Source organism: Phoca vitulina, unplaced genomic scaffold, assembly GCF_004348235.1.
Source record: "Phoca vitulina isolate PV1807 unplaced genomic scaffold, GSC_HSeal_1.0 scaffold82, whole genome shotgun sequence".
Classification (NCBI taxonomy): domain Eukaryota; kingdom Metazoa; phylum Chordata; class Mammalia; order Carnivora; family Phocidae; genus Phoca; species Phoca vitulina.
The window spans coordinates 5414175-5439328 of NW_022589785.1; the positions used below are offsets into that span (position 1 = coordinate 5414175).

General features: G+C 39.8%; 1 protein-coding gene across 8 annotated transcripts in view; it reads left to right on the top strand.

The window, feature by feature from the left end:
* Positions 1–25154, top strand: part of SFI1 (SFI1 centrin binding protein) — a 97572-nt gene that overhangs the window by 35024 nt on the left and 37394 nt on the right. For all 8 annotated transcript variants that reach the window (XM_032395178.1, XM_032395175.1, XM_032395176.1 and 5 more), the window contains 3 exons: positions 3689–3783; positions 14936–15053; positions 16823–16925. In XM_032395178.1, coding sequence (XP_032251069.1) covers positions 3689–3783; positions 14936–15053; positions 16823–16925 — 316 coding nt within the window. The remainder of the gene's footprint in view (positions 1–3688; positions 3784–14935; positions 15054–16822; positions 16926–25154) is intronic.

A 25154-nucleotide genomic window follows, 5' to 3' on the forward strand; every position in this document is an offset into this window, starting at 1 on the left:
ATTGCTGGGTCATATGGTAGTTTTACTTTTAAATTTTTTGTGGATCCTCCATACTGTTTTCCATAATAGCTGTAGCAATTTACAGTCCCATCAACAGTGCACAAGGGTCCCTTTCTCTACATTCACGCCGGCATTTGATACCTCTTATCTTTTTGATGATGGTCGTGCTAACAGGTGTGAGGTGATAGCTCCTTGTGGTTTTGATTTGCATTTCCCTAATGACTAGTGATGTTGAGCATCTTTTCATGAACCTGTTGGCCTTTCATATATTTTCTTTGGAAAAATGTCTGTTCAGTTTCTTTGCCTATTTTTTAATTGAATTATTTGGGGTTTTTTTTTTTTTTTTTTTTGCCATCGAGTGGTATAAGTTCTTTATATATTTTGGATATTAACCCTTTATCAAATATATGGTTTGCAGATATTTTTTTCCCATTCCATAGATTATCTTTTTCACTTTGTTGATTGTTTCTTTTGCTGTGCAGAAGTTTTTTGGTTTGGTGTAGTCCCATTTGTTTATGTTCTATTTCGTTGCTTGTGCTTTAGGTGTCATTTCAAAAAAATCATTGCTAAGACCCATGTGAAGGAGCTCTTTTCCTGTTTCTTCTTTTAAGAGTTTCATGGTTTCAGGTCTTATATTTAAGTCTTTAATCCACTGCGAGTTAATTTTTGTGAGTGGTTTAAGATGGGGTCTAGTATCATTCTTTTACACGTGAATATTGAATTTTTCCAGCACCATTTTTCAAGGAGATTGTCATTTCTCCATTGAGTAGTCTTGGCTCCTTTGTCAGATATTAGTTGACCATATATACTTGGGTTTGTTCCTGTCCATTGGTGTGTTTTTTCTTTTCTTTTCTTTTTTTTTTATAAAGTAAGATTTTTCTTTTTTTTTTTTAAGATTTTATTTTGTTATTTGTCAGAGAGAGAGAGAATGAGAGAGCAGCAGGCAGAAGGAGAAGCAGGCTCCCCGCTGAGCAGGGAGCCCGATGCAGGACTCAATCCCAGAACCCTGGGATCACGACCTGAGCTGAAAGCAGACACTTAACTGATTGAGCCACCCAGACGTCCCTCACTGGTGTGTTTTTATGCCAGTACCATACTGCTTTGATTAATACAGCTTTATAGTATAGCTTTAAATGAGGAAGTGTGATGCCTCCTGCTTTGTTCTTCTTTCTCAGAATTGCTTTGGATATTTTGGGTCTTTTGTGGGTCCATGGAAATTTTAGGATTGTTCTACTTCTGTAGAAAATGCCATTGGAATCTTGATAGGGCTTACATTGAATCTATAGATGGATTTTGGTAGTATTGTTTTAATATTTTAGTGATATTAACTAATATTTAATTATGTAATTAAATTACATAATTTAGTAACATTTTAATAATATTAATTTTCCAATCCATGAATGTGGGATACCTTTCCATTTATTTGTGTCTTTGATTTCTTTTGCCAGTGTTGTGTAGTTTTCAGAATAGAGATCTTTCACCTCCTTGGTTTAATTTATTATAGAATATTTTATTGTTTTTGATGCTATTGTAAATGGAATTGATTTATTTGTTTTTCAGATAGTTCACTGTTCGTGTATGGAAATGCTACTGATTTCTGTGTGTTGATTTTGTATCCTGCAAAGTTGACTGAATTTTTTATTAAATATAATAGTTTTGGGGCTGAGTCTGTAGGATTTTCTATATATAAAATCATGTCACTTACAAATAGAGACAATTTCACTTCTTCCTTTCCCATTCTGATGCCTTTTGTTTGTTTTTCTTGCCTGATTGCTTTGACTAGGACTTCCAGTATTATGTTGAATAGGAGTGGTAAGAGTGGACACTTTTGTCTTGTTCCTGATCTTAGAGGAAAAGCTCTCAGCCTTTCTTCTTTGAGTATGATGTTAGCTGTGGGCTTGTCATATATGGCCTTTATTATATTGAGATATGTTTGGTCTATCCGTAATTTGTTAAATGTCTTTATCATGAGTGATTGTTGAGTTTTGTCAAATGCTTTTTCTATATCTTTTGAGGTGACCCTGTGATTCTTTTCTTTCATTCTGTTAATGTGATGGATCACATTGATTTGGAGAAGGGTTTTGAATCCTATTCTGTTTTTCTTCAAATTCTTTTTAGAATAAGTAAGATCAAAGTCCTAAATTAAACGCAAGCACATGTGCATGTGGGCACACACACATAGAGACACCTCTTTAAGTAACCATTACGTGTTGGTCATATTAATGGTTTGAATAGGGTTTTCTCACTGACTCTCACTTCTGTATAATTTCTAATTCTGAGAGTGTTCTGTTTTTTTAAAATAATAAGTTGTTTTAATTTTTATTGATTATAGGAGGAAATATATGCCCAGTATGGGACATTAAGAAAATAGAAATAGAGAAAAAACTAAATCTTGACATTAGTACTCCCAGGGATAAGTAGAGGAAAAAGTAAAAATTGGAATTATATCAAATCCACATTTTATACCTTTTTTATACAATAAAAAAATTAATGTATCTTACACAGTATGTCTTTTAAAAATAACATTTACTCTCATAATCACTTCTTTATTTAGGTTCTTTGGGTCAGAGTTTCTGATTTGTGGATATTTCAGATAAGATAAAGACAATGTTGAATCATTCTAATAAGCTTGTAGAGTATGAAATCAAGTCTTAGGAAATAGGATAGTGAAAATATGGAGGGACTGACAGTCTTAATGTGTATAGTGTATGTATTGAGAAGGAAAAGACAAAGGAAAGGTGTCATTGACCATGTTTAGTGAAAAGGAGAGGTAATGTTTTACATAATGTGGATGATTAAGGTGATAAAGATATGACTGTCACTCTAAATGTCACAGCTTTGTGAATGCTGAAGGTGAAGTTATTCTCAGGTAATTCAAGCCTGTTTTTCCTTAATGATACTGTAAAGTGAGGAGAATGACTCTCCATCAAGGAGAATAGATTTCACTGTGACTATGTGAAATAAGATTTTAGCTTAAGATATAGATATGACTTTTTTGTATCAGAAGCATCCATGTTAATTTCTGAGTACAGAATGGACTGGTTATATTGAATTAGGAGTTTTTTTGGTTTAAAGAAATGCCATTTGGGGCACCTGACTGGCTCAGTCTGTGGAGCATGTGACTCGATCTCTGGTTTGTGAGTTCAAGCCCCATGTTGGGTGTAGAGATTATAAATAAATAAACTTTATTTTTAAAGATTTTATTTATTTGACAGAGAGAGAGAGAGATCACAACAAGTAGGCAGACCGTCAGGCAGAGGGAGAGGGAGAAGCAGGCTCCCCGCTGAACACGGAGTCCAATGCGGGGCTCGGTCCCAGGACACTGGGATCATGACCTGAGCCGAAGGCAGACTCTTAACCGACTGAGCTACCCAGGCGCCCCAATAAATAAATAAACTTTAAAAAATAAAGAAAGTAGGGGCACCTGGGTGTCTTAGTCGGTTAAGCGTCTGCCTTCGGCTCAGGTCATGATCCTGGGGTCCTGGGATCAAGCCCCACATCGAGCTCTCTGCTCAAGTGGGGAGCCTGCTTCTCCCTCTCCCTCTACTTGCCACTCCCCCTGCTTGTGAGCTCTCTCTCTCTTTCTTGCTCTCTCTCTGTCAAATAAGTAAATAAAATCTTAAAAAAAAAAAAAAAGGAAAGAAAGAAAGAAATGCCATTTGCCTTTTTTTTTTTTTTGCCTCCTCAGATATTACTTATACAACCTGATGTTCCAGACCTGGAGGACCTATGTGCATCAGCAGCAGGAGATGAGGACCAAGTACATTAGAGCCGAGAATCATGGTGAGACAAGGAAGTACATGTCTAAAGAAAATGCCTTCATTTATTTGATTTTCTTTTATGAAGACTTAATTTTTTGAGAGCAGTTTTCGTTAGGTTCATAGCACAAAATTAAGGGGAAGATACATATATACTCTTCCCCCACGCATGCGTAGTCTCTCCCACTATCAACATCACTCACCAGAGTGGTACATCTGTTACAGTGAACCCACATCAACACATCATAATCACTCAAAGTCCATAGTTTACACTAGGGTTCACTCTCAGTGTTGTACCTTCTATGGACATGTATCCATTATGGTATCATACAGAGTATTTTCACTGCTCTAAAAATCTGTGCTCTCCCTATTTAGCTCATATCATCCCCCTGGCAACTTTTTTTTTGTTTTAAAGATGTATTTATTTGAGAGAGAGAGAGAGCATGAGTGGGAGGGGCAGAAGGAGAGGGAGAGAGAATCTCAAGCCGACTCTGTGCAGAGCATGGAGCCCAACGCAGGGCTCGATCCCATGACCCCAAGATCATGGCCTGAGCAGAAACCAAGAGTTAGATGTTCAACCGACTGCACCACCTGGGTGCCCATCCAGACGCCCATCTACCCCCACTCCCAGCAACTATTTACTGTCTTCATAGTTGTTCCTTTTCCAGAATGTCACGTAATTGAAATCATATAGTATATAGCCCTTTCAGATTGGCTTCTTTTACTTAGTAATATTCAGTTAAGGTCCCTCCATATCTTTTATGGTTTGATAGCTCATTTCTTCTTTTTTTTTTTTTTTTAATGTTATGTTAGTCACCATACATTACATCATTAGTTTTTTGTTTTTTTTAAAGATTTTATTTATTTATTTGACAGAGAGACACAGCGAGAGAAGGAACATAAGCAAGGGGAGTGGGAGAGGGGAAAGCAGGCCTCCCGCGGAGCAGGGAGCCCGATGCGGGGCTCGATCCCAGGACCCTGGGATCATGACTAAGCCGAAGGCAGACGCTTAACGACTGAGCCACCCAGGCGCCCCACATCATTAGTTTTTCATGTAGTGTTCCATGATTCATTGTTTGCGTATAACGCCCAGTGCTCCATTCAATACATGCCCTCCTTAATACCCATCACCGGGCTAACCTATCCCCATCAAATTTTTCTTTCGTGGATCATGCTTTTGGTGTTGTATCATACCCAAGGTCATCTGAGTTTTCACCTATGTTATTTAAGTCAAGGAGTTTTATTGTTTTGTGTTTTACATTTAGGTCAGTAGTCCATTATGAGTTAATTTTTATGAAGAATATAAGATCTGTGTCTAGATTCTTTTTTTTTTTTTCTTGCATGTCTAAGTCCAGTTGTTTCTGCACCATTTGTTGAAAAGACTGTTTTTGCTTCATTGTATTGCCCCTGCTCCTTTGTCAAAGATAAATTGGCTGTATTTACATGGCCCTGTTTCTGGGCCCTCTCTTTTGTTCCATTGATCTATTTGTCAGTTCCTTTGCCAATATAATTTTGTTTTGATTACTGTAGTTTTATAGTAAGTCTTGAACTCCAGTAATGTCATTCCTCCAACCTTGTTCTCCTTTAATATTGTGTTGGCTATTCTAGGTCTTTTGTCTCTTCATGTAAACTTTAGAATCAGTTTGTTGATATCCACAAAATAACCTGCTGGGATTTTGGTTAGGAGTGCTTTGAATCTATAGATCAAGTTGGGAAGAACTGACATTTTAAAAAAAAGATTTTATTTACTCATTTGAGAGAGAGACAGAGCACAAGCAGGGGGAGAGGCAGAGGGAGAAGGAGAAGCAGGTTCCCCACTGAGCAGGGAGCCCGACGTGGGGCTCTATCCCAGGACCTGGAGATCATGACCTGAGCCAAAGGCAGACACTTCACTGACTGAGCCACCCAGACGCCCCGGAAGAACTGATATTTTGACAAAATTGAGTCTCCCTATCCATGAAAATGGAATATCCCTCCATTTATGTAGTTCCTTGATTTTGTTCATTAGAGTTTTGCAGTTTTCCTCATATTGACATTGTATATATTTTGTTAGATTTATATCTGGGTATTTCGTTTTTGGGGGTGCTAATGTAAATGGTATTGTGCTTTCATTTCCAAATTCCATTTGTTCATTGCTGGTATATAGGAAAGCAATTAACTTTTGTATATTAACTTTTCATCTCAACCTTGCTATGGATTGCTTATTAGTTCCAGGAATCTTTTTGTTTGTTTTGTCAGTTCTTTGGGGTTCTCTACACGGACAGTTGTGTCACCTGTGAACAAAGACAGTTTTACTTCTTTCTTCCCAATCTTTATACCTTTTATTGCTTTTTCTTGTCTTGTTGCATTAGCTAGAACTTCTAATATGATGTTGAAAAGCAGTAGTTGAGGGGCACCTGGGTGGCACAGTCTGTTGAGTGTCCAACTCTTGGTTTCAGCTCAGGTCTGATTTCATGGTTGGTCATGAGATCGAGCCCTGCTTTGGGCTCCTCACCTAGCACGGAATCTGCTTGTGTTTCTCTCTCCTCTCTCTCTGACCCTTCCCCCCCGCTCTCTCTCTCTCTAAAATAAGTAAAATAAATCTTCGAAAAGAAAAGGAGTAATTGAGAGGGGTCATTTCTGCCTTGTATCTGATCTTAGTGGGAAAATTTTGAGTTTCTCACCATTAAGTATGATAAAGGCTTTTTGTAGATACTCTTTATCAGGTTGAGGAAGGCCCCTCTCTTTTTCCTAGTTTCCTGAGAGCCCACATTTACTTTTACAGAAGCTCTTGGGAAGACAAGCACATTATCTCTGAGAGAAAATAACACCAGGTCAAAGGGAACATTTGTTTGATCCCCTTTCCTATTATCCAGTATCTTTTTTTTTTGGAGGGGAGAGGGAGAAGCAGGCTTCCCGCGGAGCAAGGAGCCCGATGCGGGGCTCAATTCCAGGACCCCAGGATCATGACCCGAGCCGAAGGCAGCCGCTCAACCACCTGAGCCACCCAGGCGCCCCCCTATTATCCAGAATCTTCATCTCTGAGCAAGAACTCCTGTATCTCCTATATGTCACATCCCTATGGTTTTTTCCATATGGCACCTACAACTCATTGAAGCATGATTTCTGTGAACTGGCTATCCGTGCCCTCCTACAGCACCTGGGGTGGCTGGCTGTTTAGCTGTCATGTGTCAAGTTGCAGTGCTCACTTCTGGTCTTTTTTTTTTTTTTAAGTTTTATTTATTTATTTGACAGAGAGAGACACAGCGAGAGAGGGAACACAAGCAGGGAGAGTGGGAGAGGGAGAAGCAGGCTTCCCGCAGAGCAGGGAGCCCGATGCGGAGCTCGATCCCAGGACCCTGGGAGCATGACCTGAGCCGAAGGCAGATGCTTAACGACTGAGCCACCCAGGCGCCTCCACTTCTGGTCTTCTGTGTCCAGGTTGCCCCTTCGTGATCTTGTGGCCAGTTTAGCTCTGGTCAGTATCTGGTTCCTCTTTGAGTTGAGTCCAGAAACCCATATTGGGAGTCTAAGAGAAAAAGGCACTGAGTTTCAAAATGATAGTGCAGTCTGCATTAGCAGCTGCCTCATACCCATTTCATGTGAATGCCTTGCAGGCGCCTCAAACTCAGCAAGTTACAAATACAACTTGTCAACTGCCCCACATTTAGACCTGCATTTCCTCCTACTTTTCCTAGCTAAGTGAGAAGCCTTATGGAAGCATGGCCTATCCATTTCTCATGCCTCACATCATTCATTTATCTATGCTCATAATATGGCTCTCCAACATGTCCCTTGCCCTCATCTTTTCTTTGCTACTGCCCGATTAATCCTCATCTTTCCCCCAGAGTTTTATAAGTTCCTCTCTCATCTCCCTGCATTTATTTTCTCCCCCTTCTCATTGTCCACATGGCTATAATAGTGTTAAGACATAGGTAAGATCATGTCACTCCTGTGCATACAAATGCATTTGGCTCCTCTTTGCTAATAAAGTCAACACTCCTTGGTATAGCATACAGGGTCTTCACCCTTTCTCTTCTTTACCTTCCATACACCCTATGCGCTTGCCACACTGGATGTGCACTTCCATATCTTTCCATGTTTGCCCCTGCAGTTCCTCCAGCAGGCCCATTTCAAATACCATCTTCCCTATGTTATGTTCCCTTCTCTCCCCCAGCACAGTGGATTCTTCCTCCCCTTGTCTGTTTTCCCAGAATGGAAGAAGCTGAAGCCTCTTAGTTACAGCACCAGGTGCATTGTTTCAGTATTGAGCTGGTAAGCTGCTTATGTTTTTGTTTCCTTTTTAATTTATACAAAGGAGGAGTCACTCTTTTTGGTGTATAGTTTTTTGAGTTTTGAGGAATGCATAGTTGTGTAACCACCACCACAATCAGGAGACAGAAAGTTCCATCACTCCTGACCTTGTGCTAACCCTCTGCACCTTCCCTCCACGCTTGATACCTGGCAACCATGAACCAGTTCTTTATCACCATAGACTTCCCTTTTCTAGAACGGCATAGAAGGGGAAGCATACAGTAGGTAGCATTTTGACACTGCCTTCTTTCACTTAGCATAATGCATTTGAGATTCATCCAAGTTGTTGCATGTATCAGTAGTTCGTTCCTTTATATTGCTGAGTAGTAGTCTGTATACTGCATAGTGGGAGTGTATGAAAGTTTATCCATTCACTGATTGAAGGACATCTGCGTTGTTTGCAATTTTAGACAACTATGAATAATAAATCATAAACATTTGTGTATAGTTTTCCATATGAATACTTCTCTTGGGTAGATTATCTAGGCATAATTATCTGGTGTGATTAGGCATAGGATTGCTGGGATCTTACAATATGTGTATATTTAACTTTATAAGAAACTGCCAAACTGTTTCCCAAAATGACTGTACCACTTTGCATTCCTACCAGCAATTTATGAGAGTTCTACTTGTTTTTCATCTTACCAGCACTTGGTATTGTCCTTTAAAATAAAATTTTAACTATACAGATAGGTGTGTGGAAGTATTTCATTAAGGTTGGAATTTGTGTTTATGTAATGATTAATGATGTTGAGTATCTTTTCCTATGCTTACTTGCTATTTATATCTCTCTTTTTGGTGAAGAGTCTGTTCAGGATCTTTTGTCCTTTTAAATTGGTTGTGTTCTTGTTGAGTTTTGTTAAAAAATATATTCCGGTTACAAGTCTTTCGTGAAAAGCATGATTGGCAGGTACTTTCTCCCAGAATGTGGCTTGTCTTTTCATTCTCTTTTTTTTTTTTTCTTGTCTTTTCATTTTCTTAACTGTGTCTTTGCAGAGCAAAAATTTTTAGTTTTGAAAAAAAGTCCAATTTATTATTTTTTTGTTTTATGGATTGTGTTTTTGATACTGTATCTAGGAACTCCACCTACTTCAATGTCACAAAGATTTTCTCCAGTGTTTTTTTCTAAAAGTTCTATGGTTTTACATATGGATCTTGTATATCCTGCAACCTTGCTAAGTTCATTGATTGGTTATAGGAGCTTTTTTGTAGATTCCAAGGGATTTTTCTATGCAGGTAGTTAAGTCATATGTGAACAGAGACTTTTTTTTTTCTTAAAGATTTTATTTATTTATTTGACAGAGAGAGACACAGCGAGAGAGGGAACACAAGCAGGGGGAGTGGGAGAGGGAGAAGCAGGCTTCCCGTGGAGCAGGGAGCCCAATGCGGGGCTTGATCCCAGGATCCTGGAGATCGTGACCTGAGCCGAAGGCAGACGCTTAATGACTGAGCCACCCAGGTGCCCCGAACAGAGACATTTTTATCCCTTCCTTTCCAGATTATTTTTATTACACTGGCTAGAGCTTCCCGTAAGATATGGAATAGGAGTGGTCAGAGTGGACATCATTGCCTTGTTCCTGATCTTAAGGGAAAAGCATTCAGTGTTTAATCATTAAATATGATGTTAGCTGTAGGTTTTTTGTAGATGTCCTTTGTCAGGTTAAGGAAGTTCTATTCCTAGTTTTCTGAGCATTTTTATCAGTAAGAAGCATTAAATTTTGTCAGATGATTTTTCAGTATCTATTGAGATGATTCACTGCTTTTCCTTTTTAGTCCATTAATATGGTGAAACAGAGCAATTTTCAAATTTTGAACCAGCCTTACATTCCTCAGATTAATGCCATTCTTTATCTATTGCTGGGTTCATTTGCTAATTTTTTTGTTGTGTTCATGAGGATATTGGCCTGTACTTTTCTTTTGTTATAATGTCCTTGTCTGGTTTTGGTTCGGGGTCATACTGGCTTCATAGAATGAGTTGGGAGTGTTACATCGTCTTCTATTTTCTAAAAAGGTAGAATTCGTATTATTTCTTCCTTAAATATTTGGTAAAATTCTCCAGTGAACTCATCTGGGCCTGGAGTTTTCTTTGTTGAAGAAGTTTGAACTTTGAATTCAAGTTTTTAAGTAGATGTAAGACTATTTAGGTTACCTCTTCCTTCTTGAATGAGTTTTGGTAATTTGTTTTTCAAGGAATTGGTCCATTGTAAATATGTTGTTTAATTTATGGTATAGAGTCATTTGAAGTATTCCATTTTAATGTTAATGTCTGCAGGGTCTGTAGTGGTAGCTCCTCCCATTCTAATATTGATCATTTATGTCTTTAGCCTTCTATTTTTGGTAAGTGTGGATAGAGCTTTATTAGTTTTATCCTTCTTTTCAAATAACCAGCTTCTGCATTCATTCGCTGTTGTTTTTCTGTTTTCAAGTTCCTTGATTTCTGTTCCTGTTTTTATATTCTCTCACTTCTGCAAGGTTTGGTTTTAATTTGGTTTTTTCTTTTCTAGTGTCTTAAGATGCAAGCTGAGATTATTGATTTGAGACCTTTCCTTTATTCTAACACAAGCATTTACTGTAATAAAGTTATCTTTAAGCATGGCTTTAACTGCACCCCACAGAATTTAATATTTGCAATTCTGCTTTCATTCAGTAAGAAATGTTTTCTTCCCCTTTTTAAAAATATTTTATTTATTTTCCAGAGAGAGCGAGCGAGAGAGAGAGAGTGAGCATGTGAGAGAGCACACAAGCAAGGGGAATGGCAGGCAGAGGGAGAAGCAGACCTCCTGCTGAGTAGGGAGCCTGATGTAGGACTTGATCCCAGCACTCTGGGATCATGACCTGAGCCAAAGTCAGCTGGTTAACCGACTGAGCCACCCAGGTGTCCCTGAGAAATGTTTTCTAATTTCCATTAAGACTTCTGTTTTGACCCACAGATTATCTAGAAGTGTGTTTAGTCTTATATCGGGGACTTTCTTTCTTTTCTTTTTTTTTTAAGATTTTATTTATTTATTTGACAGAGACACAGCAAGAGAGGAACACAAGCAGGGGGAGTGAGAGTGGGAGAGAGAGAAGCAGGCTTCTTGCTGAGCAGGGAGCCCGATGCGGGGCTTGATCCCAGAACTCTGGGATCATGACCCAAGCTGAAGGCATCCGCTTAACGACTGAGCCACCCAGGTGCCCCAATTGGGGACTTTCTAATACCTTTCTATATTTATAGAAATAGTTCAAAATATGTTTATTAATTTTCTACTTTACCCCATTAGGAATGAGAGAACAGACTTAGTATGATTTCAGTTCTGTTAAACAATTTGTTAAGGTTTGTTTTATTTTGTTTGTTTTAGAACATTTATCTTGTGAATATTCCATATTTGAGGAATATGCATTCTGCTATCTTATATTATTTGCAGTTATAATAAATACAGCTATATTATGGAGTAGAAAGAAAAGTCACTTGAATTCTTCAGATAAAAAGAGTTGTTTCTGGAGGTGCCTGGGTGGCTCAGTCCGTTAAGTGTCTCACTCTTGGTTTTGGCTCAGGTTGTGATCTCAGGGTCATGATCTCAGAGTCATGAGAGCATGGAGTCTGCTTAAGACTCTGCGGCCCCCCCCCCCCTGCATGCGTTTGTGTGCATGTGCGGGCACTCTCTCTCTCTCAAATAAATTTTTAAAAAGGAAAAGTTCTTTTTGACGTATGACAATTGTCTCAGGCCATGCCTACAGACCTCAGGAAGTGTCTGTTCATTTTTGCACTGTTTTATTAAATTTAATTTTATTTAAATTCACTTAATGCAGTATGTTATTAGTTTCAGAGGTAGAGTTCAGTGATTCATCAGATGTATGTAACACCCAGTGTTCATTACATCACAGGCCCTCCTTAATGCCCATCACCCAATTATACCATCCCCCTACCCACCTCCCCTCCAGCAACCCTCAGTTTGTTTCCTGTGGTTAAGAGTCTCTTACGGTTTGTCTCCCATTCTGATTTCATCTTGTTTTATTTTTCCCTCCCTTCCTCTGTGCTCTTCTGTTTTGTTTCTTAAATTCCACATATGAGTGAAATCATATGATAAGTCATCTGATTGACTTGTTTCACTTAGCATAATACCCTCTGGTTCCATCAACATTATTGCAAATGGCAAGATTTCAATTTTTTGATGGTTGTGTAATATTTCATTGTATATATATACCACATCTTTTTTAGCCATTCATCTGTCGATGGACATCTGGGCTCTCTCCATAGTTTGGCTTTTGTGGACATTGCTGCTTTAAACATTGGGCTGCAGGTGCCCCTTCAGATCACTACATTTGTATCTTTGGGGTAAATACCTAGTAGTACAATTGCTGGGTCATAGGGTAGCTCTATTTTTAACTTTTTGAGGAACCTCCATACAGTTTTCCAGAGTGGCTGTACCAGCTTGCATTCCCACCAGCAGTATAAGAGGGTTCCCCTTCTTCTGCATCCTTGCCAACATTTGTTGTTTCCTGACTTGTTAATTTTAGCCATTCTGACTGGTGTGAGGTGGTATCTCATTGTGGTTTTGATTTGTATTTCCCTGATACTGAGTGATGTTGAGCATTTTTTCATGTGTTTGTTGGCCATTTGTATGTCTTTGGAGAAATGTCTGTTCATATCTTTTGTCCATTTCTTGATTGGATTATTTGTTCTTTGGGTGTTGAGTTTGGTAAGTTCTTTATAGATTTTGGATACTAACCCTTTATCTGATAAAACATCAGTAAATATCTTCTCCCATTCTATAGGTTATATTTTGGTTTTGTCGACTATTTCCTTTGCTGTGCAAAAGCTTTTTTACCTCAATGAAGTGCCAATAGTTCATTTTTGCCTTTATTTCCCTTGCCTTTGGAGACATGTCTAGCCAAAAGTTGCTGCAGCCATGGTCAAAGAGGTTGCTGCCTGTGTTCTCCTCAAGGATTTTGATGGATTCCTGTCTCACATTTAGGTCTTTCATCCATTTTGAGTTTATTTTTGTGTGTGGTGTTAAGGAAATGGTCCAGTTTCATTCTTCTACATGTGGCTGTCCAATTTTCCAAACACCATTTGTTGAAAGAGACTGTTTTTTTTCCATGGGGTATTTTTTCCTGCTATGTCGAAGAAGTCGATCATAGAGTTGAGGATCCATTTCTGGGCTCTCTATTCTGTTCCATTGATCTATGTGTCTGTTTTTGTGCCAGTACCATACTGTCTTGATGATGACAGCTTTGTAATAGAGCTGGAAGTCCGGAATTGTGATGCCCCCAGCTTTGGCTTTCTTTTTCAACTTTCATTTGGCTATTCAGTGTCTTTTCTGGTTCCATACAAATTTTAGGATTATTTGTTACAGCTCTGTGAAAAATGTTGATGGTATTTTGATAGGGATTGCATTGAATGTATATATTGCTCTGGGAAGCATAGACAGTTTAACAGTATTTGTTCTTCCAACCTATGAGTATGGAACGTTTTTCCATTTCTTTGTGTCTTCCTCAATTTCTTTCATGAGTGTTCTATAGTTTTCAGTCACTCTTGCACTGTTAAGTAAAAAAAGTAACAAGTACTTTCAGGCCTTGGGGAAGCATGGTTCTCAGATTGTCCAGAATCATGGCAGAGACCATTATTGCAGTTTCTTGGGTACCACCCTCAGAAAATAACAGCTTGCATTTATTGGAGACACTTTTCATCGATGATCTCGTTTACTCTTGGCAAACACACCTTTAAGGAAGGCGCCATTTTGCAGATGAGGAACTTGTGCGGGGTTACTCAGCTCAGTGACAAGCTCAGTGTTCAAACCTGGTTTGTCTCACGTAGGAACCCAAACTCTTAAACCACAGGAGTGTGGCCCAAGGGGCCTGAGGAAGCTACATGTTAAGTTGTGACCATGTTTTGACCTGACTTGTCAGTTGCTATGAAACATAAATATAGCTCTCATTGTATTGACCACATTTTGGAGAATGACCCGAAAATGGTTGACATAATTTTGTTTTCTCCTGGGGCGCCTGGGTGGCTCAGTCGTTAAGCGTCTGCCTTCGGCTCAGGTCATGATCCCAGGGTCCTGGGATCGAGCCCCGCATCGGGCTCCCTGCTCGGCGGGATGCCTGCTTCTCCCTCTCCCACTCCCCCTGCTTGTGTTCCCTCTCTCGCTGTGTCTCTCTCTGTCAAATAAATAAAATCTTTAAAAAAAAATTTTTTTTTTTGTTTTCTCCTTCGTGTTCTAAAAAGAACAGAAATTTATTTCATTAGACTTTGATAATAAAAATGGGATTTACCGCAAAGGGAGACCTGTGGACCTTTGCAGTTTCTGTATCTAGTAAAGTCTCTTTTCTCCAGGATCATTACTGATCCCTTTTATTCTGTTTTCCAAATAGATATACATGGTATCCTTTTCTTTTGTGTTGCTTATTGTTTCAAACAGCAAGTTTTATGACATGATTTCTTCTTCTCCTTTAACTTTTTACTGTGGAAAATTTTACGTATCTACAAAATTGAAAGATGGAATAATGAACCTCCATGTACCTGTCACTCGGCTTCAACAATTACAAACTCAGACCAGTCTCACTTCTCTGCTTTTTGTTTTCATATCATTTTATCTGTAAATATTATGGAACATATCTCTAAAAATAAGGGCTGTAAGACAAAAGATTTCTGGACAGTGCAGTATATTGATTTTCCTGCGTTTTGTAAATGTCATCACTTACATAGCCATTCTTCGCGTGTACTTGCATCCTGATTTATTTTGTAGAGCTTCACAACTTTTCCACCAGGGGGCACTTGAAGGCTGGAAGAATTTAGATCTTCAAAAGTAGGGATGAATACAGAGAGCCCATGAGCTTTTATCATAACCCAGAGTAATGTATCTCTCCCTACTCCTCTTTGAAAATCTTTCTGGTGCATCTAGATGCAAGGCAAAAGATGAGGCAGGCCTGGAAGTCCTGGCTGATCTACGTGGTTTTTCGTAGAACCAAGCTTCAGATGCAGACCACCGCCCTGGAGTTTAGGCAGCGGAGTATTTTGTGGTGAGTGCACTCCTTTGCCCTACAGATCAGCAGCCATCATCTTACCTCAGCCTTGTTTTACAAAGCATTAAAAACCCACCTTAAAAACAGTGTTTCAAACATAATTGATGCTTAATAAATATTTATTGACAGCTTGTTCCACTATACAATCAGGTTTTCACACAATCAGAAGTAACACTAATTGAGTACTTACTATGTTCTAAACCCTGTGTTAAGTTTGTGTGTGTTTTCTTAAAGTCTCATATAATCGTCACCATAAACTAAACTAAGTACTGTTTTTGTAAAGACGAAGATACAGAAAGAGTCTCAGAAAGGTTGAGTAACTTGCCCAAGCTCATAGAAGTTGTATTTGGCAAAATAGGGCAAAATAGGGCTCACCTACCCATCTTTCTGATGCCAAAGCCCATGCTCTTAACTTCATTGTTACACAAGCCAAGCATGTGTAACAATGAGCTGCTTTATAATGGGACTGATCCCACTGTACATTATCTCTGGTGGTCCTTTGGTGTCCTGAATGGCAGCATATTAAAAGCTCAAAAGAGCTAGACCCTCTATATAGTATGGATAAGGGCAGAAGCTTTGCAGTTAGACTGACAAGCTCAAATCCATGTTCCAACATGCAGTGTTGGGTCCTTTCACTTTTCCACATTTCACTTTCCTCATGTGTGAGACAGGCACACCATTAAGTGTCTTTCAGGGTTGTCACGGGAGATAAATATGGTAATCTCTAAAGTATTTAGCACAGTATCCAGAACATCAGTACACCTTAAAATTCTTTATTTTAAATAACTTCTTTAAGTTATTTTTATTTAAAATTTATTTGGCAAATTTTTAAAAGATACTTGAGAGAGAGCGTGCGTGAGCACGAGTCGGGGAGAGGGGCAGAGAGAGAGGAGAGGGAGGAGCAGACTCCCCGCTGAACAGGGAGCCCGATATGGGGGTGCTCGATCCCAGGATCCTGAGATCTTGACCTGAGCTGAAATCAAGAGTCAGACACTTAACCAACTGAGCCACCCTGGCATCCTGGCAAATACTTTTAAATGCTTAGTAAGTATGCATTTCTATTAGAGTCTATAGGAGATATTTTTACATAATTTTATTTATTCAGTGTATATTGATTGGGAGCTTAAAATGTTCCTAGTACTACACTGGGTGCTGGGGCTGCATTCAGGGAACTTGTAATTCCCTAAATGCTTAAAAAGATAAGTAGTAATGCAAGATAGTTTGAGATATTGAAGTGAGTGATGCAGCTAAGCCTGGCCCAGATTAGGAGGACAAAAAGATTTTGCTAGGTTAGAGTAACCAGGCAAAGTGAGTGTTTCTGTGAAAAAAAGAGGTTGCAAACTCTCATTTCCTCACTACTATTTTCCTGCAGCTAATTAGAAAATAAGCAGAAAAGAAGCCAAAACTGGAAATCTAAAAGCCATGTTTTTTGCAGATTTTTCTGTAAAATCTCCTGGTTTTTTTTTAATGTTGGCAATAATTCATAAATATATTTTTTTAAACCTGTGTAGTTCCTAATAGAGCATATCTATAGTTTCTAAGGCTGGAACCTTAGGAACCATCAGTTTCCAGCCCTTAATTGGCTGTTCTAGAACTATTTCTCAATTGTTTTTTTCAGCAGTGGCTCCAACCGATGTCAATTAAGATGGCCGGCACAGTGAGGGATAGGGACTTGAGCCGAGGGTCCAAGGCCCAGCCCTCACTGCCCTTCTCTTTTCTGGGTGGCTTTTTTTGACTGGTTCCATCTTTGATTTGTTCTTTGACAGGCTGTGGTGGAGCCAGTGGAGGGAGCAACTGGGACAGGTGCGTGTGGGCCATGCCCTGCTTGCGTCAGCTGTGAAGCACAGGGCCCTGAGCCTCCAGCTGCAGGTGGGTGCAGCCGACTGTGGTTTTGGTATCTTCTGTCCATGTCGTCAAGCCCCACACCCAGAGGGTGGGGTTGGACTCCCAAGCAGAAGGCTGGCCATCATGCTGCTGCCTCTGTCCTGGGCCCTCCCTGCAGTGAAGGGGGCTGGGCAGGGGGTGGAGGGCAGATGCAACATGAAAGGCTGGGCTCAGCAGATAGAGGCTGCTATTAGGAATATGCTGAATGTGATTACCAGTGGTTTGCACAGCGCATCTGCTAATTGTGGTGCTGGGAAGGGATTTATGAATTAGTTATAAATATGATTAAAGAAACAGCATTATATTCTTTATTCCCTTGTTACTGTTTTCCTACATCAAGTTGGAAAATAAGGAGGGCAGAAAAGAAACTAAGACTGTAAAGAAAACCTGACTTCTATATATAATTTTGCTTATATTAGGGGAAGCCACTGGCTTTTGGTCAGTAATAAAGGCCTAACATCTGTACCAAGACGATCCTGTGGTGAAGCTTTTCTTATGACCCTTGATATACTTTGAGTTTCTGTCACTTTTTGGGTCTGCTTGGTATTCTGGGTTTGCCAAGTCAGTTATAGAGAATATAACAGGGAAGAGGAAAAAAAGAAGTGACTGCTACTATACATAGGAGTAAATCGCTTTTTAACCTGACAACACGTTGCATAGGCTATGCAAATGTATGCAGTATGTGGAAATCACATGCAATTAGCAGATACAATCATCTAGATTAGCGGTCTGCAAACTGGCCTGCAGGTCGTATTTGGCCTGCTGTCTGTTGTTATAAGTAAAATTTTATTGGGATGCAGTTATACCTGTTCATTTATGTATTGTCCAAGGCAGCTTTCAAGGCTTCAAGGGCAGAGTTGAGTAGTTCCCACAGAGAGACCGTGTGGTATGCAAAGCCTAAAATAGTTATTATCTGACTTTTAAGAAAACAAGTTGCTGTCCTCTGAACTCATGAGGTCTTCAGAGGCAATAGCAAGGAAATGAGATATTTCTTGACAGTGATAATAATAGTAACAAGAACAGCAGCAATGGCAAATAACAATTGTGGTGGTCTACCTTACACTAGGTGCTGGACTAAGTGCTTTACGTGCATTATCTCAGTTAGTTTTCGTTTTTGTGTTGTTTTTTTTTTTTTAGTCCTCTCTACAACCAATGTGGGGCTCAAACTCATGACCTTGAGATCAAGGATTGCATGCTCTTCTGACTAAGCCAGCCAGGCACCCCTCAATTCTTTTTTAAAAAGCCATATTATTATTATGAAAACTAAGGAGGTTAAATAACTTGAACGAGAGTCAGACACCTAGCAAAGGTCAGAACTAGGGTTTAAACCCAAGCAGCCTGACAACTGCAGAACCATTCTTTTACCCGTCCTGCTGCACTGTCCTTATTAGACTTGTAATCTCAGGAAGGAGAGGAAACTGACAAATGTGAAGATGCCATCAACATGGAAACATAATGAGACTGATGCTCTGTTCCTGGGGGACTACAGCTGCATGAGTTGTTCTTTCAAAGAGCTGCTCTGAGGGCCTGTAAGCTCATTCTGCTGGTGCTATGATTGCTCAGAACACTTTCAGAATTCCCTTTTCACTGTTGTCTTCAAAGCTCGCAACAGAGTTGGTTGAATATTTTTAGTGATAGTAGGTTTTCATGCTTAGTGGCTGGAATTAACATATAAAACAGCCAGGAGTCACTCAGAATCAAATCCAGTGAAACATGTGAGTTATCAAGATCATATTGATTTGGACCAAAAGCTGTGGGAGACTCCTAAGACCAGATTTTATTGTGTGGATTATGAGCAGTAATGCCTTGTGTCTGATAAGTACCATATGGTTTACCAAGAACTTCCACTTAAGGCATTTCTTTTAACCCTCAAAATATCTCTGAACTAGACCGGGCAGACATCATGAGATATGGGAAATTTTTATAAATATATGTACTTGAAACATAGAAACACTAAATATAAAACATTTATAAAAACATGAACAGATACCCAAGTACCCACCACCCAGATTTAAAAGGTGTTAGCATGCTCCACACCTGCCCAGACACGGCTCAAGCCCTACCTTTCCTCCCTTCTGCCACCGTTCCTCCTCAGAGATGGGTCCTGCATGGATAGAAGGTCGCCATTCTCTCATCGTCTATTTACCTGTAGAAACGTGCGTATACATACCCACAAAGAAGAAATGTTCTGGTTTTGTGTAGTTAGGAAATTTATGAATGATGTCATACTGTACTTTTCCTCTGCAGCCTCCTTTTTTTAATGCAACAGTATATTTTTGAGGCTCATCCTTGTACGTACGTAGAGATCTATTATCTGTGTACACTATGCCATTGTATGAATAGGCACAGTTGATCTGTTTCAGTAGTAGTCAGTACTAATACAAATGATGGACTGTTACTTCTACATTTTTGCAATTACAAACGGTGCCGCGGAGAACATTTTTAAACATAGATCCTTGTGCAAGAGTCTGAGAGATTCTCCAGTCTGGTTCCTAGAAGTGACATTGTTGGGTCATCAGGTATTCATCTCTCCATCCTTACTAAGGATTGTCCAGTGCTTTCCAGGGCCAGTTTATATGCTGACGTTTCAGTTCCCATTTCTTTCAGCCTTCTCAGCACTTTGCATTGCCAGACTTGGTCCTCCTCAGCAATTGGATGTGTGTGGAGTGGTAACTTCATTGTCGCCTTAACTTGTATCTCACTGATTCCTAGTGAGGCCTGGCATCTTTTCAAATGCTTGTTTGTCTTTGGGTTTCTGCTTTTGAGCTGGTTCACATCCCTTACTCTTTTTTCTGTTGGGTTATTTGGCTTTTTCTTTTTTAATACTGATCTGTGGACATTGTTGTAGATTCTACTTACTCATTTTTTGAGTGTTATGTACTTTACAGGTACTTTCTTCCAGTCTATAGCTTGTCTTTTTGCTTTGCTTATGGTGCCTTTTTTTTTTTTATGCAGATGTTATTAATTTCAACCTAGCCTAATTTATTCTTGTATCTTACAGTTTGGTCTTTAATACATCTTGGGTTTAATTTTACAAATTGTGTGAAAAAGGTCTCAGTTTGTCATCTTCCATATGGATAATTAATTGCTGTAGCACTATTTGCTGATTCATCCATCCTTTATCTTTTTTAATACTGATTATCAATCTACCTTCATTATAGAGCAGGGTCTCATTTTTTCACGGGTCTGTTCTGGACTCTCCGTTCCATTGGTCTGTATTTCTGTCTCTGAGCCAATACCACACTGTTTTAATTGTGATTTAACGAAGCAGGTAAGAACGAGCAGATTCTTCCATCAGACTGCGCAGGTTTTTGCTTCCATTGCTATTAGCTTTGTACCTTTGAATGAGTTACCTACCCTCCCTACACCTTAGATTTCATATCTGTAAGTCGATAATAATAGTACCTTCCTCATAGGGTTGTTGAGGATTAAGTAATATGCTTAGAGCAGTATTAATGTAATATGTAATGTGATATGCTTAGAGCAATGCCTGGAATATGGAAAGCTCAGTAAATGCTAGCTGTTTATTACTATTCCTACTTTTATGATCTATCTCTTAAGTCTTTTGTTTTGTTTTATTTAAGCCATCTCCACACCCTACATGGGGCTCAGACTCACAACCCCAAGATCAAGAGTCCCATCCATGCTCCTCTGACTGAGCCAGCCAGGCTCCCTTATCTCTTAAGTCTTTATATATGGAAAAGGCTGATCTTTTTTATTCCTGTTCTTTTTAAAATCATCTTGGCTATTCTTCTTTACTCTTTCTTACTAATTTTAGGATCAACTTTCAAGTTCCACATCAAAGCATGCTAGGATTTTTATTATAATGCACTGACTTTTTACATTAGATTGAGGAAAATTGTCATGGTTATGATAATGTGAGTCATCCCATCCATGAACTTGATATATCTTGTGATACGTTGATGAGCATGAGAGAGAGAGTAGGAAGGATTAGGTCCTGAGGTAACAAGGAGGACACCCCAGGGCCTTGCAGGCTGCACCCATAAAGGCTTTACATTCTTATTCCAGTGGAGGTGAGAAGCTGCTGGCTTTGAGTGAGGGTGATATGATCACACCTACTTCTTAATGGGATCCCTCTGGTTCATTGTGTGCTGCCTTTGGGGAGGAAAGGGGGTGTGTGTATGTGTGTGTGCATGTGTGTGTATGTGTGTGTGCGTCTTATATTTTCAAGAAAAAGTAATGGAAAAAATAAATCCAAAACTAACAAAAAGTGGTTACCCATACTGGGATAGAGGCAACAGTGTGGGAACAAAATACTTTAGTGAATTTACTTTGTTATACAATTTAAACTTTGGAACCATAGAAATATTTTGTATAATTAAAAAAACACAGTAAATCAAAAAGGAAGAAAGTGATCCCCAGAATTTTAAGACACACTGAAACAAACTTAAGTTTGTAGCCATGACTACACAGAGAAAATAATTACTTCAAGTAACTTTAAAATACAATATTTGACTGTTCATCCCTAATGGAATGCATTCTAAGGACACGAAGAACTGCTAGGAAATCAGAAACCTGCATTCATTAGCTTTATTGTGAGTGGCAGGGTTAGAATTGTCATGTTGAAACTATTATACTACATTGTGAGATAAAGCAAGTAGCCATGGCAGTGTCATTAGGAATCATGATTTTCAGTGTCAAGGAAAAGATTACAAATATAAAAGAAATGAGATAAAAGCCTTATAATCCGAGATTGGAACTGTAAATATCAGTAGAGACTTAGGACATTTTTTAACCTTAAATGTATTTCTCATTTCGTTTATGGAAAAGTTAGAAGCAGTGAGCAGCAGAATATATGGCATTTAGTATTCCCAGTGCCCAAGTTGTGGGCTCTGTTCTTTCCCGGCTAAAAGGAACAGAGGCTTTTTGGAGAAATGGCTGATTCCTGGTCTACAGCAGGATATGCACATCATGCACATCATAGGCCTAGGATATAGTGTGCTGGAAAGTGAGGACATTAACAAAGGTTAATGGGCTTGTGTCAGAAGGACTCAGGAGCCAAAGGACTTTCATAGACTAACAATAGAACAATTGGGACATCCGGAAGAGTAATGACTGCAGTGAATTGAAAACACATCAAATATATAAAAATTCATGCGTGTATAATGAGGGGAGGGGAAGGAACTCACTGGTCACATACTTGGGTTGTTAGAGCATTAACTCAGTTTAAAAATTAGTGAAGGCAAAAATCAAGCATTTATCCTGCCTTGCCTGTATAAACTATATCTTTGCAAAACCTGAGGGTTAATGAGAGTAGGCTTCTTTATAGAATTCTAGTTAGTAGCTACAGAAGGATTACTAGAATGAGAAAATTGCTGGTTTGCCACCTCTAATGAGAAAATGGATCTAAGCAGCAACCACAGAGTGGGAAGACAGTGGGGAAATAAAATGGAGGGATCAGGCTGCCATCATCTGAAGCCATGGACAGCCTTGACATTGTTAAAATGGTGGCAGCCAGCTGTGATGTGCCTCATGATGTGAGGTAATGGGAGGTCCCCAGCACCACTTGAGAAGTGTTCTTGCCTAAAAATTTGAACATGATTCCAACCAAGCCTAACATGAATCTGTCTATCAGTTCCCAGGAAATACAGGGATCAGGGGAACGAGTCAAAGACACCTTGAGGAGACAATCGGCCGGACCTAAAGTGTGGGACATTTTATAGGATAAATGACCTAGTTTCTCAAAGAAATTGGTGGCATGAAAGAGGAAAAAAGGCAGGAAGGAAAAATGTCCTATAAAAAGGATGGAATTGTGACATAACCAAAACAACCAAAAAGAATTGCTCTGGCTTTGTAGCAAACCATGTGAGAGTTCATCCATCCGGTGCGCAGCAAGCCAATAAAAACTAACACAGGCTTTTGCAGTGAAGAAAGATGGACTATTTGCTGATGTGGCGCCTCCCAGGAGAACGGGGCTGATGCTCAAAAGTCCCAGACTCCCTTTTGGCTTACAAGCGGGTGGTTTTAAAGGGTGAAATTCAGGGGAAGGGTCTCAGGGTCTTGTATCATGCTGATTGATGAGGGTTAGGTCAGCTGTAACATTTCCCTTCTTGATCATCTTCTCCCTTCTGGCATCTTCCTGTCTGGTTTCAGGATGATTGTAGTGAGGTGGTCGTTCTGCTTCAGGGACCCGGTCGTTCCACTTTAGGGGCCTAGAACTGTAAAACATTCTTAGCAGATGGCGTTAGCAGTGTCTTCTCTAGAGTACAAAGGCAAAAGTTCTACATCCCGTGATTATCACTAAGCTGCAAGTTGTTACTATTTTTTTCATGCCAACACAGCACATCGTGTTTGTTATCTCAGGCAAAACAGCATCCCACAGACTTTTCGAAAGGCAAGTTTGTATTATTCCCGGAGGCATTTTTACAGGTTTTTTAAACGGTAAGTAAGGGCTACGTGACTCTGGTCAGAGGCAGTTAGGAGCCATAGGTCTAAATTGTAGGGGGGGGGGTGCTTGATTTCAGCTGTTGTGTTAGGAATAGACCATAGAAGATCAAGGATGAAAGCAGGGAGAACAGGCAAGAAGCTATTACAGAATCCCAGGTGAGGGGCGCCTGGGTGGCTCAGTTGGTTAAGCGACTGCCTTCGGCTCAGGTCATGATCCCAGGGTCCTGGGATCGAGTCCCGCATCCGGCTCCCTGCTCAGCAGGAAGCCTGCTTCTCCCGCTCCCACTCCCCCTGCTTGTGTTACCTCTCTCGCTGTCTCTCTGTCAATTAAATAAATAAAATAAAAAAACAAAACAAAACAAAACAAAAAACCCACAAAATCCCAGGTGAGATTCTAGACAAGGATGATAGCAAGATGGTGTTGGATTCTGTGTATACATGGAAGGTAGTGCTGACAGGACTTGCTAATAGATAGTTAAGACCTGACGTTTCAGGGAAAGAATCCAAGGTGACTCCAGATTTCTGGCCTGAGTAACTGGAACAGTGGAATGGCCATTTAGTAAAATGGGGAAGATAGAGGGAGAAGCAGGTTTGTCTGGAAAGATTAGCTCCTTTTTGAGTGCCACATCTTCAGCCTGAAAGGCCTTTTGAATATCCCCCAAGGAACTGTGAAGGAAGCAGTTGGATATTTGGGGAGTATGGAGGATGGATCGAGACCTGAGATGTAAATTTGGGAGTCCTTGGCTTGCAGTTGGTACTTAAAGTCATGAGGCTGCGTGAAAGCACAAAGGGAGTGAGTATAGCTAGCAGAGGGGTCCCGGGACCCAGCCTGGGAGGAATAAAGGCGAGACTGCCGGTAGCCCAGAGAATCCACAGGCCTGATTGGCTGCATCACATGCTTCCGGCAGGTCAGGGAGGGTGAGGATTGGGATTTGACTTTTGGAGTGAGCAATGTGGAGATCACTGATGCACTTGGGAAGAGCAGTTCCCTTAGGCCTGATGGGGAGAGGGTTCATGAGAGCCCGCCTGGGGAAGAGAAATTAGAAAATAGACTGCTCTTTTGAGGAGTTTGGAAAGGAAAGGAAAGAACTCACATGTTAGCTGGATGGCCAAGTGATCTAGTGGTGGCTTGCTCAAGAATCTGATTTATTCCTTTCACGAAGTATTTCTGTGACTGTAATCTTTTCCCCCCAACTTTTTATTTTTGACAAATACTAAATGACAGAAAAGGTAGATATTGTATTTACTGGTTTAACCCATTGCTAACATCTTGCCACATTTGCTTTCTTTAAGTATATCAATGTATTTCTTACATTTTCTGAGTGGCTTTAAAGTTGCCAACATAAAAGTTTACCCTAAATACTTCAGCTTATATCTCCTAAAAATAAGGATGTTCTCCTACATAATCACAATATCATCTTATCCAAGACATTCAATATTGATATGATAATATCTACAGTATGGTTCATATTCAAACCATAGATTATTGCTATTTTAGAGGCAGGTTCAAGATCCAATCAGAGGTTGTATCCCTGAAGGGATTTGCTTTTGAGGATGGGAGAAATAGTAACACATTCATATGCTGCTTTAGAAAACCTAGTAGAGGGGGGCACCTGGGTGGCTCAAATGGTTCAGCGTCTGCCTTCAGCTCAGGTCATGATCCCAGGGTCCTGGGATCGAGCCCCACATCGGGCTCCTGGCTCAGCGGGGAGCCTGCTTCTCCCTCTCCCTCTGCCTCTCCCCCTGCTCATGCTTTCTCTCTCTCTCTCTGTATCTCTGTGTCTCAAATGAATAAATAAAATCTTT